The sequence below is a fragment of the Phoenix dactylifera genome, chromosome 1 (assembly GCF_009389715.1).
Source record: "Phoenix dactylifera cultivar Barhee BC4 chromosome 1, palm_55x_up_171113_PBpolish2nd_filt_p, whole genome shotgun sequence".
Taxonomy (NCBI): domain Eukaryota; kingdom Viridiplantae; phylum Streptophyta; class Magnoliopsida; order Arecales; family Arecaceae; genus Phoenix; species Phoenix dactylifera.
Genome location: NC_052392.1, coordinates 37,774,562 through 37,793,877, shown reverse-complemented (window position 1 = coordinate 37,793,877; position 19,316 = coordinate 37,774,562). Strand labels below are relative to the sequence as shown.

General features: G+C 37.3%; 1 protein-coding gene and 1 pseudogene across 3 annotated transcripts; both read left to right on the top strand.

Moving 5' to 3' along the window:
- Nucleotides 1-4,231: 4,231 nt before the first annotated feature.
- Nucleotides 4,232-7,739, top strand: LOC103700917 (annotated as a pseudogene).
- A 2,880-nt stretch (nucleotides 7,740-10,619) lies between these two features.
- On the top strand, nucleotides 10,620-18,676 carry LOC120113045 (NAC domain-containing protein 82-like). Of its 3 annotated transcripts, none has more exons than XM_039133592.1 (6): nucleotides 10,620-10,730; nucleotides 12,020-12,529; nucleotides 12,931-13,214; nucleotides 16,823-17,146; nucleotides 17,316-17,630; nucleotides 17,742-18,676. In XM_039133592.1, the coding sequence occupies exons 2-6, from the start codon at nucleotides 12,370-12,372 to the stop codon at nucleotides 17,847-17,849; spliced, it is 1,191 nt and encodes a 396-aa protein (XP_038989520.1). In that variant the 5' UTR covers nucleotides 10,620-10,730; nucleotides 12,020-12,369; the 3' UTR covers nucleotides 17,850-18,676. The 3 variants fall into 3 exon arrangements, with proteins under 3 accessions (XP_038989520.1, XP_038989516.1, XP_038989518.1); XM_039133588.1 differs by having other exon boundaries at nucleotides 10,621-10,730; nucleotides 17,223-17,630; XM_039133590.1 differs by having other exon boundaries at nucleotides 10,665-10,730; nucleotides 12,343-12,529; nucleotides 17,223-17,630.
- Nucleotides 18,677-19,316: the final 640 nt, after the last annotated feature.

The window sequence follows — 19,316 nt, the reverse complement described above, 5'->3', positions numbered from 1 at the left end:
GGATCTAGGACACAAGGTTAGAGCGGGATTTGTGATCAAAAACTCATACTCTAGATTGCTGGTAGCTGGGGGCAGATGCATTTATGATGTGTCAGTTTCTAGAATAAAGATGAGGGTTGCATAGAAGGGCATCACCTATGCAAGGAGTGTATTGAGAGCTAACAGCATCCAACTTGAGAGAGACTCGGTGACGGTGGTGGGCTGGATTTAGAACCTAATGGGAGCAAATGGCGAGAATTCCGCTGTTGCAAGACATCTAAAATGTGGTGAAGGGTTGTGCTACATTCCGGGTCAATCATGTATATCGGGAGACGAACAGAGCAATTAACTGGGTTGCCTCCTACATGGCTCAGCATTTTGTTGGTTGTCTGTGGAATAGCCTCGAGGCTACCCCATTTTCTTTACTTTTATTGTATTTTCTAACTTACGTAGATGTATTTATACTAGAGTAGTATGATCTATTCGTTTTATCAAAAAAAAAAAAGTGGGTTCTACATTGTCCAACTTTTTCAATCAAAAAGAAATACCCATGTTTTCTTCAAAATTTCCACAGATACGCTTCTTTCAATGCTTGTTTTTTCCTTCTCTTGAAGAGAAAATTGAATCAAACGGGATGTATTCCGTCTTAGGGACACGGAAAGCAGCTTGAGTTCTTTTTTTTTTGAGCATAGAATACATTCAAAGCATATTGCTTTCCAAAGTGTAGCAGGTTTCTTTTGTTCAGCAAAAAAAAAAAGGTACCTGATTTCTCCATTATTGTATCTTCTATGAATTAATGCAAAGTCATGTAAAGCAGGAGGAAACCACGAGACATGGAGATGTACTTCTAGGGCTCTTTTCCAACTTTATAGTCGAGATTTACATGACTGTACATCTTGGGTCACGCTATTCATGTTAGAAAAGTTAGCTAGTTCAATGCACAAATCAAGAAGGTAGATGAGTTAGAGAATGAATTACTCTTGATACTATAGACTTAAATTGGATGAAACTATAGCTGCTTCACTACGCATGTTTCTGTTGTTAATATATGTTTATATACAAGTGACAATCTCAAATGCTGGAATTATCAGCAAATTGGCACTTGCAATGCATGCTAAATCCAGGGCTGAATGAGAGGATTATATCATACACCTGCACCCACTTTGGAGCCCATTCAAAATGGTTGAAAGGGCATTCTTCTAGAGTTGTAACCTAAACAGTTGATCTTCCTGTCTATGCATGAGAGAAATTTATATATGGATTGTAGGAGAAACTTCACTCCTTTCAGATCTCCTCTATGTTGGCAAGAATCTAGATTTGGAGTTAGCAAATACAAAAAGGATAAATGATTTATGTGGTTCAGCCTACGACCTACATCCGGAAGCAGAAATAATCGAAGAAAACTTCATGGAAGATAAAACAAGTATGCAAAATCAAAAAAGAACATTAAACTTTCAAATTTGTAAGGCCATCAGCATTATCATGTTTATAGTTCACTTTATATTGAATTTTACGATTAGTAAATTATCCACTATCTATTAGAGATCCTTAACAATGAGACACTCTCTTATACATATTTCTAAATTGATCTATTTTTATAGATTAAGAGATCATACTACATCCACTATTTCATTACTGGCTTCCTTATTAGTTAAAAAATCGAAGACATTTTAGAAGAAATTAAACAAGAGAAGAGTTGGCACTAAAAGACTGACTATTTTGAAAATAAAGATGGGAATTGATTTTTAAAATTAATTTTAGGATATTTAGGTGACAAAGATTGAGATGATATTCAAAAGAAAATATTTTAGAATTTTAAACTTTTTTATAATATTTACAAATAATTTAAGATAAAATGAAAAATACATATCCAAAAGAATATAGAAATAATATTTATTGACCGCGCCATTTGCCTAATACGTATATTTAACCAACCATCTTCCCTAGGTGCAGAAAACCAACAAAGTTTCTTTATTACTTCAATAAAAGAGATTACCAATAAGATACTTGAAATCAAACCGGAACAACTCACCACCTTTTTGCTAAAACAAAGAAACAAAAGATTATTCAACACTCGACAAACTTCATAGGTGATTAAATAACCTTTAGAGGCAATCTATACTTTTCTAAAAAAATTTAATATATATAATTGAACCCATGAAAAGATTATATTATATATATAGTCTACTTTTGCCTTTTTTCACCATCCAATTTTTCTTAATTAAAATTTTCTTTTAATTTTTTCCCCTTTTTTATTATTAATTAATTAATTTGAATTCTCAGGATCATGAAAGGTGCACAAGTACTTTCATGTGACCATTCATCTACCAAACCGTACACCACTGCTCGTTAAAAAAAATCTCAAAACAGGAAAAGAAAATGAAAGAAAGGGGAAAAGGGTCAAAAAAAGTACTCTGAATGATCACTTCCAAGCCGTCAAACTATACCATACCACACGACCACAATCAAAGATGATTCAAATTGGACCCCTCAAGTCTCCACACCTTATTTCATAGAAGGTTATTTTTAAATTCAAGCAGTAATCCTCCTTAAAATTGCAACTCCTTCGAATTCAAACCTTTGAAAAACATCAGAGAAACATGCCTATGGCAGCCCAAGGGGGACCAAAATTCCCAAAATTCATCTTCGTTTAAATTCTTTTGTTAATGCATTTCCACTCCAATGGCATGCAAGTCTCAAATCTTTAACCAGGTTGTCCAACTTATTCCAGACACTTTTTTGACTTGGCCTGAGTCTCATGTTAAGTTGAACTATTTCTAAAGGATCAGGATATCATACTTAGCTCTACATTGATGCAAGAAGAGAAAAGTAGAGGTGGAGAATGAGCTCCAAATGAACTCGTGGATGATTCCAGTTCGAAAGATAAATTTACCAGCCCCTGTGGAGACAAGGGATGTCGCATATATGCTATCCCAGTCTCTTGTCGGTGCTCCTATCTGACTAGGAATGGCAACAAGTCTGGAATGCCATTATTCGTACTCGCTTCGTACTTGCCTCGAGATGAGATGGGTAAAGTCTCATGGCAGAGCAAGACGGGACTAGTAGAGTTAGACTAGATGAGCTGGATGGACCGGATAGGGTAAAGCTACAAAAATCTTATTTTTTTGCATACAAATCTCTTTTTTATATCCTAGGAGAGATGATTTAGGAGGAGTTATATATATCTTGGAGGGTTTGGAGATAGTTACACTATCCTTTGAAAGAAACATCAATACCTGATACATTGAAATTCCTTTAGCATCGTAATTAGCATAGTTTTATACATTCTTCTATCCCCATGATCTACAATGAAGTTGGCTGCTTAATTAGCTAGGCAATTATCTTTCGTATAAATGTGTACAAAATGGACGGCCTATTTCAAAGAAATATAATAATAGTTTATAAAGAATTTATTTTCATTTTTTTTAGTATATGACAAATCAGGTTTCATTCCAATGAAAGAGAGTAAAAGTAAGGTTTCTTTTTATAAGTTTACTAGAGTAAGAAATTTGCACTTCATAGTATCATATGGTTCCAAATTTCCCACTCTTAGCATGAATTGATGTGTGATAGGTCTTGACTCTACCAAATCAATTACTTGGCCTATCGGGCTATAAAGATTTTATGGATAAGTCATCTTTGGTACCACGAGATCTACAACCAATTAGCACCGGATGAGGCTTAAATAAAGTTTATTCTCAAATTTTAAGCACATTGGTCCAATATGGTTGCAAGCTAAGATCAAAACTCTAATCAAAGTAACTATGATTTTCATTAGATAGACACGATTTGATCAATCGTGAATGGACCAACATGATGTAGAAAAAATTGTTCAACAATGTAAATCAAGCCTCTTTTGAAGCTTATGAGCTCTATGCCCTATTTAACTATGTTCTACATCAAAGTAAAATTATACACCTATTGAATCCATGAGACCTACCTTTGACAAAAGGTCACAACCATCCATCAAATGCTTCTTCTTCTCGACCATATTTGAACATATCAAGATCCGGTGCATAAAAACCTAAAGGTTGGATCACACTGACCGGACGGTCCAGACTCCAAGTCTCCTAACAACCGAGATCACTACTAATTAGAGAAGCCCTAAGCCAAAAAATAAAGCCAAGAAGAGAGGGGCATTACGGCCAATTCCCTTCCCAATAGTATCAACCGTCTCCCGTCCGGACTCCAACCGCCTCTCCCTCTATTCTCTCTCCCCCTGCATTAATACGCAAGCTTGCAAGGCAAACGACCCATCGCTTACCCCGGAGAACTCGCGAGAGAGAGAGAGAGAGAGAGGAGAAGCGAGAGCCCCCCAGGGCCTTCAGTTGAATTCGTCTTCCATTCACGGCTACTCTCCGACGAGACCAAGTGGAGAAGCTCGCTACCACCGGCGCCGGAGGCGGCCACCGCCTCCTCTTGGACAAGAAGCGCAGCCCCTGCCCCCACGGCGGCCGTGGCGCCCTACCATCCGACGGCGGCAGCCCCTCAGACCTCCTCTTCCTCGCCGGCGGCGGCTCCCTCTACCCCCTTTCCTCGCCTAATTAGCTCCAGCTAGCCCTTCTTTTCTTGTGTTTATCTATATACATGTGAATCGTATATATAGATTAGAGAGAGATGCTGACCATCAAGAGGGTTCCGACGGTCGTCTCCAATTACCAGGAGGACGTCTCCGAGCCCTCGGCTGCGGCCGCAACTGCCTCGGCCACTGCTGCTTGCCTGGTATGGAGAATTCTCCATCCAAAATCGTTCCTTTTTTTTCTCCTTTTCTTGAAATTTCTTTTAAAGATTTTATGGGCGTATAAATGTATTGATTTTTGATTCGTCTCATCGCCTGCAGTCTCAAAACTTCCCCTTTATGCCTTCAAGCGCGATTCAAAATCGCCTAATGAGTCCTCTTCCACCGCAGAGGATCCTTCAACCGGCTTTTTCCTCCATTCCCTGATTCTTGGAGAGGTATTTCATCATTTGTCGATGCTAAAATTCGTTCTTTTTTGATTGATTTGTTGATTTTCTGCTGGAATTGTGTAAGTATATGGGATCCTGGTTATGTGATTGGTAGTGGGAGGATCGGATGAGCCGGGGGCTGTTTCGGTACGATGTGACAGCCTGCGAGACCAAGGTGATCCCTGGAGAGCATGGATTTATAGCCCAGCTGAATGAGGGCAGGCACCTCAAGAAGCGGCCCACCGAGTTCCGGGTCGACCGTGTTCTCCAGCCCTTCGACCGCAACAAGTTCAACTTCACCAAGGTGGGGCAGGAGGAGGTGCTCTTCCGCTTCGAGGCAGGCGGCGACAGCAGGTCCCAATTCTTTGAGAGCGCTCCTGCCGGTGCCACCCACCCTCCCAACGTCGTTGCGATCAATGTAAAAGAACAATTCTTACATATCTTTGAATTGTTGTGATCTTTGGTACATGCTTTTATACAAATTTTTTGGTGTTCTGAATGGTTGTTGTAGGTGAGCCCTATAGAGTATGGCCATGTGCTGTTGATTCCCCATGTACTCGAATGTTTGCCTCAGAGGATTGATCCTGAGAGCTTCTTGGTTGCTCTGCATATGGCTGCAGAAGCAGGGAGTCCTTACTTCAGGCTGGGTTACAATAGTTTGGGTGCCTTTGCCACCATCAATCACCTCCACTTCCAGGTCTAACTTTGGTTCCTGTACTTCATCAACATGTTCTACCAACTTGGGTTAGCTATATATATGTTAGAGTACTTGAAGAATCTCAGTTGTGATTGGTGAAGGAATTTTTTGTGTTTTGATGGTGCAGGCTTATTACTTGTCGATGCCCTTTCCAGTAGAGAAGGCACCAGCAGAAATGATATTGATCGCAAAGGGTCTGTCGGAGCGCGGCGTGAAGACTTCGCAATTGCTGAATTATCCTGTTAGAGGTCTGGTCTTTGAAGGGGGGAACACCTTGAAGGATCTGTCTGTTGTAGCTGCCAGCTCCTGCATGTGTCTTCAAGGAAATAATATCCCATTTAATGTGCTTATTTCTGATTCTGGCAGGAGGATCTTCCTCTTCCCACAGGTATCAATTGTCAGTTACTATTACTTCTGCTACTCATATTACTGAATGTCCTTTAGAACCCTGGTGCAAGAGCATGCCATTTCTAGGTTTCTAGAGAGTTTGTTTTAATAGCGGAAATTTGTCTTATTTAGCTGTTATTTTAACTTCATGAACAAGGATCAAAGTTATAACTACAAATATCAGCAGTTCGCATGATACAATTGCTTGACCTTTTCAGGGCGCAAAGGTCCCTTGTTTAGTTTATCCTTTCCAGAGAACGATTTAAAAACCTATGGTGAACAGCTACAAAACCTTATGTCTGTTATTAACTTATTATACTAAATCTTTTTAGGTTTGGGGAACCCTTGATACATGGAAGCTAATGATTGTTAGGAACAAATATAGTATGAGATAATGAAGCCTATAGGAAAAGCTAGTGGTGACCACCAGGGATGCAGAAATTACCAAAATAATCACCTTACTTAGAGAAACAAAAATAATCACCTTATCATGGCCTAAAAGTATCATGAGTATTAACTGCTCGCTGTCCTCATGCAAACTTTTTGCCTCATACTCTGTAATTTTTCAAATATACCTGTTGATTTCCATTTCAGCATTTCTGGTGTCTAAAAGGCGTTTCAACACTTTGACTCTTAGGTACTGGAAGGTAATTTAAATTTTCTGATTTCTAACATGACAAATCACTACTCAACGGTTTATATCATCCTACTTTAACATTTTTGAATTTAACAATAGAATACATAAATTTGGAAGGGAGAGATTTGTTGCTATATATGTTATAAGGAGTATTACTTTTAAAATAAATTGCTTTTAGCAATTTTTAAGTTTTCTTATCTTGGTCTTGGGCTTTAAACATAGTCAACGGAAACCTCCTTTAAATGTTAAACATGTTTACGAAGAAGAATTTCATGCTTGTTCCCAATGGCAGGTCCAAAATTACATGATTTATTTTAGGTGTGTAACATTGTTCAAGAAAATCTTTTGAAGTCAATATAAAATTTAATTGGAAAAGCCTTTTTTTTTCTTCCTATCTTTGAATTTGAAAAAGGTAACATCTATTCCATTTCTTTGATTGTCTTGCCTGATGAACATCTGTGCAGTGTTATGCTGAGAAACAGGCTCTTGGTGAAGTGAGCCAGGAGTTGTTGGATACTCAAGTAAACCCTGCTGTGTGGGAGATCAGTGGGCACATGGTCCTAAAACGGAAGAAAGACTTTGAAGAGGCATCAGAGGCCTACGCATGGAAGCTCTTGTCTGAGGTGTCTCTCTCCGAGGAGAGGTTTCAGGAGGTGAAGGCTTGCATATCTGACGCTGCCACTTTGGAGGAGTCCGAGGAGGACAGGTTTCAGGAGGTGAAGGCTTGCATATCTGATGCTGCCACTTTGGACGAGTCCGAGGAGAAGATTGATGCAAACGAAAACAAGGGAACCCTCCAGGCTTCCCCATTGGCTACTCATTTTCAGGAAGGGTGTCTGGTTCTTCAATGAACGATGGATAGATGGGTTATTTCCAGTAAACATGGTAATATAGTTTTGATTTTGCTGTTGATTTTCTAGCATTTGAAGAGACAAAGAAGCAGTGATACCATGGCTTTGATACTGTCTAAATGTTTTTTTGGTAGGTGCTTTTGATAAATGGCTGCTTGAGTCAACCAAGATCTTTCTTTTTTTCCTTCTCTGTAGAATATTTCTAGCATTTTTCCGAATCTGACTAAATAATACTTATTTTCTCCTTTTCTTTATTAATTAATAAAAATAATTTATTTATCTGGGCTATGAACAGAGCTTGACCTCCTGAACTTAAGCCAGACCCAAAGTTTGAGTTAATTAGTCGAGCTCAGCAAGGGTGCCCCAACCAAGCTTAGCCATTTTGTAGCCCTAATCGTATCCAAAGTTGAGAAAAAAAAATGAAGGAATCAACACACCAGCTAAACAACTATGAAGAATGCGTCGGAGAATCTTAGATACCTGAGTACATTGATTAGTTACAATAGAATGCCAACTACACAACACAATTCCGAGTGTGCTAAAAAAGCTATAGAATAATGCTTTCTCATTGGATACATCTAGCTAGAATTCAATATCCATTAGCATTACAATAGCATAAAATTAGAGAGTTTCGATTAATTATTTGTATATAATTCAAATTTCAATAAATGTTTTCTAGTAAAACAAAGTTTATATTATACACTTAAGCATATATTCACACATTTTTATGTTTTTCCATTATTATGCATTCTGCAAGTCTCTCTCTCTTTTTTTCCACACACACAAAGAGAGAGAGATCCATATGCATTAAAATTACCTAGTCTCGATACTATGGCATTTATTTTCATCTTCTTTCTCTACCTACGTAGAGTAGAGCCAAACTCTGAGGATACCCTCTTTTAGCTGCCATATCTATTTCTTAGTTCAAGATTCATTCGGTATACTCGAAATATACCTTTGGTACAAAATTAATGATCTCGAATCTTTTATTAAAGGTATAGGTCTTGGCCATTGGAGCAAACCTCAATTTACTTGCAACTATACAAGAGAACCAATTTAGCTTAAACATATGTTTACTTGCATTAAATATGTGTTTACTTGCATTATTACCATTTCAACATAAACACGATCCTTACTTATATATAGTATAGTTTACCTGATCTTGGATTTAAAAATCGAGTATATGTCTGGTTGACCTCGGCCTGAGCTTGACCCAAAAACAGATACAGTCAGAGTCACATAAAGCTTTCTCCAATGAATATTTGGGAAATGAGTTTATTTTGCCTATCGTTTCATTAAAACCATAATATCTCATAAAGTTCATAGAGACAGGGGCTTATCATTTCTAAAAGGAAGCATGATGACATATTCACTAAAAAAAGAATGCCAAGATGCAACACTTGCTCCGTTGCACCTTTAACAGACGCAGTATAGATTACAAGCACAAACTACCATGAACATAACGTTTCTCTTATACTTGATTTGCTCTCCTTTATGCATCGTACCAGCCACAATTAAACCATCATTCCTCATCAAGCCTTGACTTTGCTGAACAAAAGCAGTAATTTCCATCCTCCACCATTTTCACTTAGAACGGGAGGTTAGTCAATGGTCTCATAGGTTGGTAGTCAACAAAGATTGGCTCAGAGTAATGCAACTAATTTATGCTGATGGAGGACCCCAGACATTACACTCATTTTTAGTTGTCATGTCCATAAAATATCGGTCTAATATCCCTAACTAGAATCAAATTTGAATCAAGTAATAAAAATCGAGTTTGCTAAGTTATGCTCTAACTATATACCATAAACTAGAATCTAAATTATATCATAACAAGCACTGACTCAACCATGATTTGTTGATCTCTCAGAACGGGCACAAACCAATACACCAATTGAGGACTAGGTGGACTTGGAAATGACTCATATTTTCAAGGAGGGGAATGGTGCTGCGGATTAGGTGATATAGCCTGTCACTCCATGGACATACTATAGGGGAATTTGTCTATTGTACTATTATATTTTGTACTTGAACTCTTGCAGGGTGAAATGAGACACCTGCCTTATAAAAAAAAAAATAATACACCAATTCCAAAGCATCATCCAAGGCTAGACTTAACTCTATCGTATCTTAAGCTCCAAACACATATCTTGCTCAATGAGACCTTGAGAGTAGGGGTATAATCAAATTCAGCCGAGCAGCATCACTAGAGGCTCGAGCTCAACTTGATTCAAAATACTCGACTCGAGATCAATCGAGCCTTCGTACCCAAGTGAGAACTCGACTTGGTAAAATAAAAAAGGCAATATTCGAAATTGACTCGACTGGAATTGAATGTCGATCAAGCCATATTCGAGCTCGGGTTTGAGCTTGAATTCCAGCCTTGGTCAAAAATAAAAAAATGGTTAAAACAAAATATAACATAATATTATATTTAAAATATTAAATTAATAAAATATGTTATAAATAAATATAAATATCATATATATATATATATATATATATATATTAGACTTGCGATTTTTCGAGCCAAGTACTTTGTTATTCGAGATTAACTTGAAATACTACTCAAGCTCAATAATAACCGAGACGAATTGAGTTTGGATTTGAATCAAGCCCGAGTAGCTCGTGGGCTTCTCGGACCATTTGCATGCCTACCTTGATAATTTGAAACCCACCTTCAGTAACATTTAGCTAGTTCCTCCTAAAGTTCGGAGTTAAATCTTTGATGCGAAAGAAGGCTTCGCCTTCCTTCTCATGAATACATGATTAGATTACTCACGATAAAGATCTCAAAAGTGCTCCACTCATCCATCTGCAAATATCTCAAAGTGATTGAGAATGATTCAATGGTGGATTCTTGCGAAGCGAGGTGAATCCTCCTTTCGCATTAAAGATACAATCCAACCCGTTCCTAGCTCACGTGCTCCCAAACGTCCTAAAGCACTGATCCTATGGCTGTGCTTTTGTAGATTTAAAAAGCAATACATAATATAGACCTGTGCAAGAGTAGCACCAAACCGATTTGCCAATTTCCTTATTATAATAATTTCCTTATTATAGCCAGCCAATCAGAAGACAAGGAGTGCAGCGGAAGCTTCATTAGTAGGCGGCAGATGGAAACGCACTCCTCTCTCTATATAAACCCCCTCTCGCCTTCTGCTCTCCTTCTCCCATCACTAGCTTGGACCTGGCGGCGCGTCGTTTCTCCATCTCCTCACGTCTCGTCTGTGTAAGCTCTTGATCCCTAAATCTGCATCATCTAGGGTTTTCGTTTATTGCTTCGATCTCTCTGCGAATTTCGATTTGGTTGATCTTAGATGAAGCGTTGGTGACTCTATCGTGAACTAGGGTTTTATTGGTGTGATTAGTTCGAGGTTTCTGCGTGGAAATATTGGGTTTTTGTAGATCTTTTGATTGTTTATATTAAGCAGCGCTAGATCTACCTCTATCCAGGGTTTTATTGACTGTGATGCAGTTCTGGTTGCCTATGAATCTGAATGTTTTGTTTTTAAATCAGTTTTTTATAGATATTTTGTGTTCTTGTGGATTTATTTAGATCGGGGCTTTTTTTTCAACTGGTCAACTTCTTGGATTCAACCTCTCTCTCTTTCCCCACTTTCAGAAATTTTATTTTTTCATTCTTCACATGATCAGAACTTACATCGTGATGATCCTTGTTAATTTATCTATAAAAAAAATCATGCCTGCATCCTCTTTTCTCTTTTTTTACCTTTTTTCGAACAGTCTCATGGTGTGCAGCTAGCTATATTTGATACATATGCCTTGCGGATTTTGTTTATCAGCTATACATATGTAAAGCGAATTTGTTGTTTTGCTTAAATTAGTTTCATTATTAGATTTTTTTTAAAAAAAAATTGAATCCTAAATCATGACTATTATTTGCACATTATGACTCGTATATACTGGATTTTGCTACACATGGTATATACTGGATTTTGCAATCGGACATTGTAATCCTGAGTTGGAGTATTGTCTATTGGGCTCGTGAGCTTCTGTTACTAAAACCTTACCGTTTGGTCGATATTATCCTCACACCCGAGCAGTCCAGGGTTGTCACTGCTTGAGGTTGTATACAAATTCTGCCTAACATCAGGAGCTCTTTGCTGTCCTGTCCATATGAGGAACAAAGGTTTGCGTATACTTACTGCTTGACAAGTTGTCCATCTTTTAGTCAGATGGATTCTCCTTTTCGGTCACGTGTAGGCCTAGAATTTTTTCTTCTTAGTCTCTGCTCCACCTTGTATAACCAAGCATCTCGTCTTTCTGTTACTGACTAGTGCAGCCTCTTGAAGATATTCCACTCCTATTATCTTTTAGAATCTTTCTTATTATGCTTTCCTACTTACATTACTTGTGCTGGTGTATCGTGTCTTGCATTCCTTTGCTGTTCTTTTTGGTGATTTTTTACTTTGTGTTGTTATAGTTGACTGGCATAACAGGGTAGTGTAAAATGGTCTAGTTTTTGAACTTCTTGTAATGTTAAACTGCTGCGTACAGGATTCTGCTTGCACCTCAAATGTCTTTTGACATCAGAAAGGATTACCCTTGGATTCTTTGGTGTGGCTTTTGGTCCGAATGCCGTAGTCGGTTGTGGTGTTCTCGTCGTGTATTGTTTCGGCACTGGACTTGATAGGAATAAAGGTTTTGTCTGGGGACTGGATTTGGTAGATATTCAAAGGGCTTGTGGGTTTTTGGGTTAGAATTTTCCAGTTCCGAGTTTAAAGAGGTCGTGATTGCAATAAATTTGAGGATATTTCTGATAAGTGCAGATATATTTTTTCCTTCTATTGGACTAAGACCAATTTTGGATCTTATTCTAGTATCATAGAAAAGAAAATTCTTCAGCTATGATGGGCAAGACCTTGCTCCCACCGGGTTTCCGGTTTCACCCAACTGATGTTGAACTTGTTCAGTACTACTTGAAGAGAAAGGTAACTGGGAAGTCTTTCCGTTTTGAGGCTATTTCTGAAATCGAGCTGTACAAATTTGCTCCTTGGGATCTTCCAGGTAATCTCTTATTATGTTAGTATGCCTTTTGATATATCTTGCCCATTTTCACGTTCAAGAATAAAGTTTTTTAAACAATATTCTCAACATTTCTATTTTGATCATTCACTTTGTATCATTGATGCAAGGTTTGAACTTGCTATTGGAGACATGCATAATCATACATATACCACCTTTAATTGTTTTGAAACTTGAACAATTTTTCTGGGATATCATTAATCTAATGATGTTGTTCTGATAATTCATTTAGATTCTTGTATGGAACTAATTGTTGATCATTTGAGGGACCCCTTTTCCTCGGAATTTCTGATAAATATTCCATATATTTTCTGGCAAAATTTCTTTTTTTCTCCTTTTGCTTCCCAGCTTCCTATGGGGTTTCCTCTTTTGTGTTTGTGCAGACAAATCTTGTTTGCGTAGCAAAGATCAAGAGTGGTATTTCTTTTGCCCTCGAGATAGAAAGTATCCCAATGGGTCTAAGACAAAGACAAATCGTGCCACTGATATTGGTTACTGGAAGACCACTGGAAAGGATAGACCTGTTATCCATAAGTCTCGCACTGTGGGGATGAAAAAGACTCTGATCTTCCATGTAGGCAAGGCACCACGAGGCGATAGGACTGATTGGGTGATGTACGAGTACAGGCTAGAGGACAATGAATTGCTTAATGCTGGATACTCACTAGTAAGTCCTATTTGTTGTGTATATATATGGAACACTTGCTTATATTATTGTACTAAAAAACTGCAATAATTTCAAGGTTTGGAGATTTTGAAAGCCTCCCTTATTTTTAATTTTGCCATCGTGATTGCTTCTAAGCATGAAAACTATTGCATGAATATGCAATGAATGCTTCAGATGGGCCTGTGCTGAAATGCTGCTGTTGTTTTAGCCTTTAAGGATTACATACTCACTGTTCACATGATTTTCTAGTAACTGAAAGGTTTTCTGCATTAACTGCTAATATTGTACTCCCACTATCTTAGCTCACATTGTCATGTGCTGAGACATATGTACTAGTATTATAGTATGCAATCAGTTCTTGTCGTGTTTGGCTGGGTGTATTTTCCTAGAACTATTCAATTATTTCATGGGGCAAATGTTATTATTCTTTAGATGAATTTAATGTCTGTCTGTATTTTAATGATTGAAGAACAAAGTGGATCTTCATTTCTGCGTAGAGTAATAAGTGAAGTCCTTGTAGATGCAATGTCAGTGAATGGATAGACTAATGTGTTCCAGAGGTTCCTTTATATGATCATACCTCAAATTACTCAAAAATCGTGGTTAACACTTATTTGAGCTCAGGTGGCATTTTTTCTTCAATTCTAGGAACCATATTTTATTGTGGATGCATGTTTGAATGTTTGCATGGGCGTGGATGAGTTGGCAGACAAGAGGGTTGGAAGTAGAGTCTTATTGTGTTTGTCGCTTTCTATTCATAATGACATGGACTGCATGCTGCTAGGTTATACATGGAATTTTTGCCCGGTATTTAATCTTCTCTTAGATGATCTGTTGTTTGTCTGTGATTGCGCCTTACTTCATTATCTACCACTGTTTGGCAGAAGTATGCGTACTGTAGGAAGGGTTTGCTGTATACAATTAGCTATTATGAACATCAAGGGCTCATGTTAAGGCAAGGCATTATTGCTAAGCTGGTGTATGCTCTACTCTTAGTACAATTAACCTCTTGTTAGTGATGGACTTAAGCAATTCCAAAATATTGTTATTTTGCATGGCTCTGTTGTGGCACTAATTTTTGGAATACATTTTCTTGTTGAATTTGGAGATCAAGAATAAAAAAGAAACAGGTAAAGCAAAGGAGCATAATTAACTCTCACACCGACCCTATTTGACTAATTGGTGAGTGCATCCTAGTAAATCGTTGCATCATCATATCAAGAAGGACCAAGGGCACAACACAGACAGCAATACTTTGGTCACCTGTTTGGTTGTAGATTCATGATTTCTTCATTCTAGATTGCTTGTTTGATACTGTCTCTTATTTGTTTCAAATTATGGATAGGACACACCTCTCTCGTGGATGCTACAATGTAATACTACAACTCATAAAATGCAAACTTTTAAGAGCTCCTGTGCTGTTGAGAGGTTTTAAGACTCCTAAGCTCAGAAGGACAAAAGAACCTGTAATACATTGCAAATTTAGATTTGTCTACAATACACATAATCTTAGAAAGGAGAAAAAATGCTGGACATCTTGCTTGCCTGCTACTTCTGAACCCCACTTATGCTACTGTCACTCACTGAATGCATCTCTCTTTCTTCTTGTATAGTTGTATCATTTGTGAATAATTATATGTTGTATGTTACTTGATTTTTTTTCCTTAATTTTTGGAACCAGGTAAGATTTCTTTGTTTATGAAATCTAAAGATTCTAAATATGCAAATTAAAATGGTGCACATTGTCCCATCTTGAGCAATATTTTGTTGTTCTTAGCCACAGCCTTCTTCATTAGACTTCCTCCTGGATTTAGATAAGGACACTTTTGGTTTGAGGTAATATTGCACTCGATGTCAAGGGCTGGTGGACTCCAATATTAATATCCATTTCCTGCCATTCATGATCATCAATGCCAGAATTGAGGTGAGGTTCTCTGATATGATAAAAAACAAGTTGAGCTGGAAATTTTGATAGGACACAACAAAAGGTCGGTCAATATAGCTTCTTGTTTGTTCTATTGTTATAGAAAGCATTGACTGAAGACAATTTGAATAAAATGTGAGATCGGGGTTATTAATCTCAGTTTATAATATAATGTGAGTTATTTGGTGTATGTTGTGATATTTCATTTTGTAATATTATTATCTTGATAAAAAATCAATCCTTTCCCTTTAATGAAATGAGAAATGAATAGACATCATTTTATTCGATATGATATTTTCAAGAGTTCCTATACTTATTTTTTTTTTTTTTACAAGTTGTCTAGAAATGGATAGTTCATGTTTTTTCATATATGTCGCAATTAAAAAGAAGTAGCAATATTTGATGTAGAAAACTTATTAAATTTATTCATATTGTCTATCATATATTTTCTTGTATATAAGTTTTATTTTTTAGTATTTTAATACAACCCCAGTTGGACTGGTGACTTAAACCTTTGATTGGGACAGTTTCCATGTGGGTTTAGTAACTGCACCTTAGACCCTTATCTAGTCACTTGTGCATCATGTGTGATTTGGATGGTTGATTCCTTTCCATCCTTTTAGGATTTTTTATTATTGATTTAGCTCAAGAACCAATTTATATCTGAATAGTATCCTACTTACAACCATGTTTGAATAGAAAGAATATGGATATAACTTAACCTGACTTGTTTCTGCATCTGTTTATAGCAAATGCGGATATGCTTAGTATCCGATTCATATCGTTATTCATATTTGCTGGAAAACATATGAATAGAAATATGGATATACCAGCTCCTGGTTGATATTCAATCAGTTTGCAGCCATAATAAAGTATATCCAAACGAAATCTGCAATATAATACATTAATTAGTTTATACAAAATTAGGGGGTAGAGTCCAGAAATAACTTGTGGCCAAGAGATACCTTGATATCATTGTTTCTGTTATATTTGATGGATACAGGAGAGCAGGTAAACAAGAGAAATATTAAGAAGGATCAAGCAGGGAGCTGTAGTGTCTGGTGGCATCTATAGTGTTGTATGCTCAAGACATGTCTTTTAGAGGTGAGGAAAAATCGGGTACGCAGTTGCATTGGCGAGAGAAGATTTCAGGATAGGAAGACAGTATGTTGGAATCATTAAAGATTTGATCTTTTCTAACTCTGTCTCTAACTCACTAGAGGCTTGGGAAACAAAGAGAAGATGTATACGAACGAGAAGGTTATGAATCTGGAATATCGTTATCATATTTTCTAAGGCAAGAATGCAGAAGAGGATGTTGTGCAAAATACATAGGAACTAAAATAATGGAGGTTAAGTGATGTAAAGGTTATTGATTTGGTTTGAACAGAAGTATATAAGAGTTGATGGGACTGGCAATGATAAAATCCATGTCTCTCGAAGAAAGGGCAGGTGATAACCTAAAGTAGCTTGATAAATTTTGTGAGGGAATTTTCCTTGAGACTCAAATTGGCATACTTAAGTTCTGTGTTCTTGCATTTTAGTTTGTCATGGATGTTTGTGATTGTATTCTTGCATGTTCATGCAACGTGTTGTTTTTATTCCTGGATTTCAAAAAGTTTGCCATACCATATTTTGGATTTTCATTGTGAACTGAGTTTATCTCCTTGACATACTGTTGCAGGATGCATATGTTCTCTGCAAGATCTTCCAAAAAAGTGGTCCAGGTCCTAAAATTGGTGAACAGTATGGTGCCCCGTTCAATGAAGAGGATTGGGAAGATGATACAATTATTGACAATGCCATTTCATTTCCTTGTGCGCCTTTTCCCAAGCCACTGGATGATCAGCTTGTCTTGTTGGAGCCAATTTGCCAACAATCTGTATTTACTGGTGTTTGTGAGGTGTCTTCTACTTCTGATCTTCCCGATGCTGATGGAATGTTATTGGATCACCTGCCAGAGTTCCTTATTGGCTCTCCGCCCCAGTCAGAAAATGCCAACAACAAGGTTCTCCCAGTTTATTTTATGCTGAATGTTTTATTTTGAATGAACCATTACTTATGGAATATTTAACTCCCAACAGATTTCTAGTTCAGCTGTTGTGGATAAAAATATCAATGAAGTCTGTGGTGTAGAAACAGGAATATATGATGAATTGGAGGATTTGTGTGCTCAGGGAGGAATAAATTACAACGTCAATTACTCTGGCACCATAAACAATGAATACGAGCTGCAGCCTGTGCTCACAGAACTTGGTTGTGAACAATATGTGGAGCTGAATGATATTTATTCTCTCTGGGAAGGTGATCCCTCTGAGCTAGTGGTGCCGAGTGATCTGTTTGCCCGGTATCCACTTGTCCAAGATCCCAGTTCCCCAAATTTAAATGACATGCATGTTCAGACCTTTTCCATTAGTGTCACTACTGCCATGAATGATCCTCTTCCTGTGGGAACTGGCATGATTAATGATCAATCAGCAGTTTTTTTAGAGGTACATGTTTTACATTTTCTTACAGTCTCGGCATTTGTCATTTCCATGTGCTTTCTCATTAAATATTTTCGTTTTCATACTCATTGGTATTATTTCTTATAAATTTATTAGATGGAAGATTTTGGAAGATCTGTGCCTGAGATGAGTGCTCCTGTTTATGAAGTGGATGATGATGAAACTATCTTGCAGGAATTAGTAGCAGCTATTCAGATGAACTAAGTCAGGCACCATGATAAATATTATAGCTGATTATGCTTAGCACAGATGAGAAAACAGATATAAAAAGTAGCGAGGAGCTTAAAACATACGGTTGAGATGATAACAAAGAGAATTTCAGCTGATGTCCTCATCAGTCGAAAGCTATGGTTGGTTCTCTTCATCATATGCAGGATCTGCAAGCTATGGCTATGGGATCCATCTTGGGTCGATGCTGGTGGGTTCGTGGGTCCAGCTTGATTGATTCAGAGTTTCTCCATGATAGCTACATTCTTCTTACCTACATTTGTCAGAATTCCTAAAGATTTGACAATCTCTGATAGTCTTATGCCCTATTAAGTCTAGGCGCAGGCTTCATTATCTTCTCTTACATCAAAGTTCTCAGCTTGGATTCGGACTATTGTTGATTCGATCGTTGGGAGAGTGGTAATGGGGACTTTTTCTATCAACAATTGTCCAGTCTTGGCTATTAATAATTAATAGTGTCACCAGTGCCAGACCTACGAAGCTCAAACAATTTAGAAGTCCCTTGTTGCTTCAGACCATCATGAATTCTGGATCACTCAATATGAAAGAAGAGCTTCATGGATGATATTTTAAGTGAAGGAGCAGGTGGTTATGCTGTCTGATATGGTTTTCTAATCATGATTATTTATTGGAAAGGAGGAAATTTCAGTTTATGTGAACTTCTTGATCAAAAGTTTCTATTAGTCATTATTATCTATTTCTAAGTTTATGTTTGGTATTATAAATGAGGAAAACCTAATTTACAGGACTTCACTGGTAGTGTTATTGTACTTTTGTTTCTCCATAAATTTGTGGTCTTAGCACGATGCTCTGTTTTTCTTTGTTTCCAGTTTTACTGTTTTTTTTTAAATCAAATAAAATTTTGGTACAAAAAGCTCTCAGATTTAACAAACAATTTCAGAAAACGGGAGGACTTCATCATGTTTGTCATCCAGTCTAGTTCAATTTTCTTCTTTGGTTTACGAAAATGAAAACAGAAAACAAAACCAATGCTAAACCGGTCTTTAAATCTTAATAGCTGACTTTTGGGCTGCAAGAAAAGGTAGGAAGTTTAGGCGTTTCCAATTGCTAGGGAGGAAGGCTGATAGAAATTAGAAAAAAGAGGAATTAATTTGGTCTGTTATTTTTATTCTACTTTTTGATGATCATACTACTGTTTTGAAAGAAACTCTTTTAACTTTTGTAGTTTTATTATTTCATCATGTGGTCTACTTTGGCTCTCTAGCCTTGGTAGAGAGACAGTGTGAAGCTGAACCTTAACATGGTTCATGGTCTGTTTTGATACGGACTAGTCCCTCTTCTCTCCACCCAAGTTTTTGCTGAACTTTAACGTCCCTCATAGCTATTTTATTATTTGGTTGCTGCCCATAATGTAATCTCCCCTGCTACCAATGCATGCATCTACGTGTTGATCTTACCAGACTAATTAAGGAATATTCATAG

Coding starts and splice junctions, on each gene's coding strand:
- LOC120113045 (XM_039133588.1), top strand. CDS start 12,370: ATGATGGGCAAGACCTTGCTCCCACCGGGTTTCCGGTTTCACCCAACT. Junction 12,530..12,930: donor TGCTCCTTGGGATCTTCCAG/GTAATCTCTTAT, acceptor GTGTTTGTGCAG/ACAAATCTTGTTTGCGTAGC. Junction 13,215..16,822: donor TTAATGCTGGATACTCACTA/GTAAGTCCTATT, acceptor ATACTGTTGCAG/GATGCATATGTTCTCTGCAA.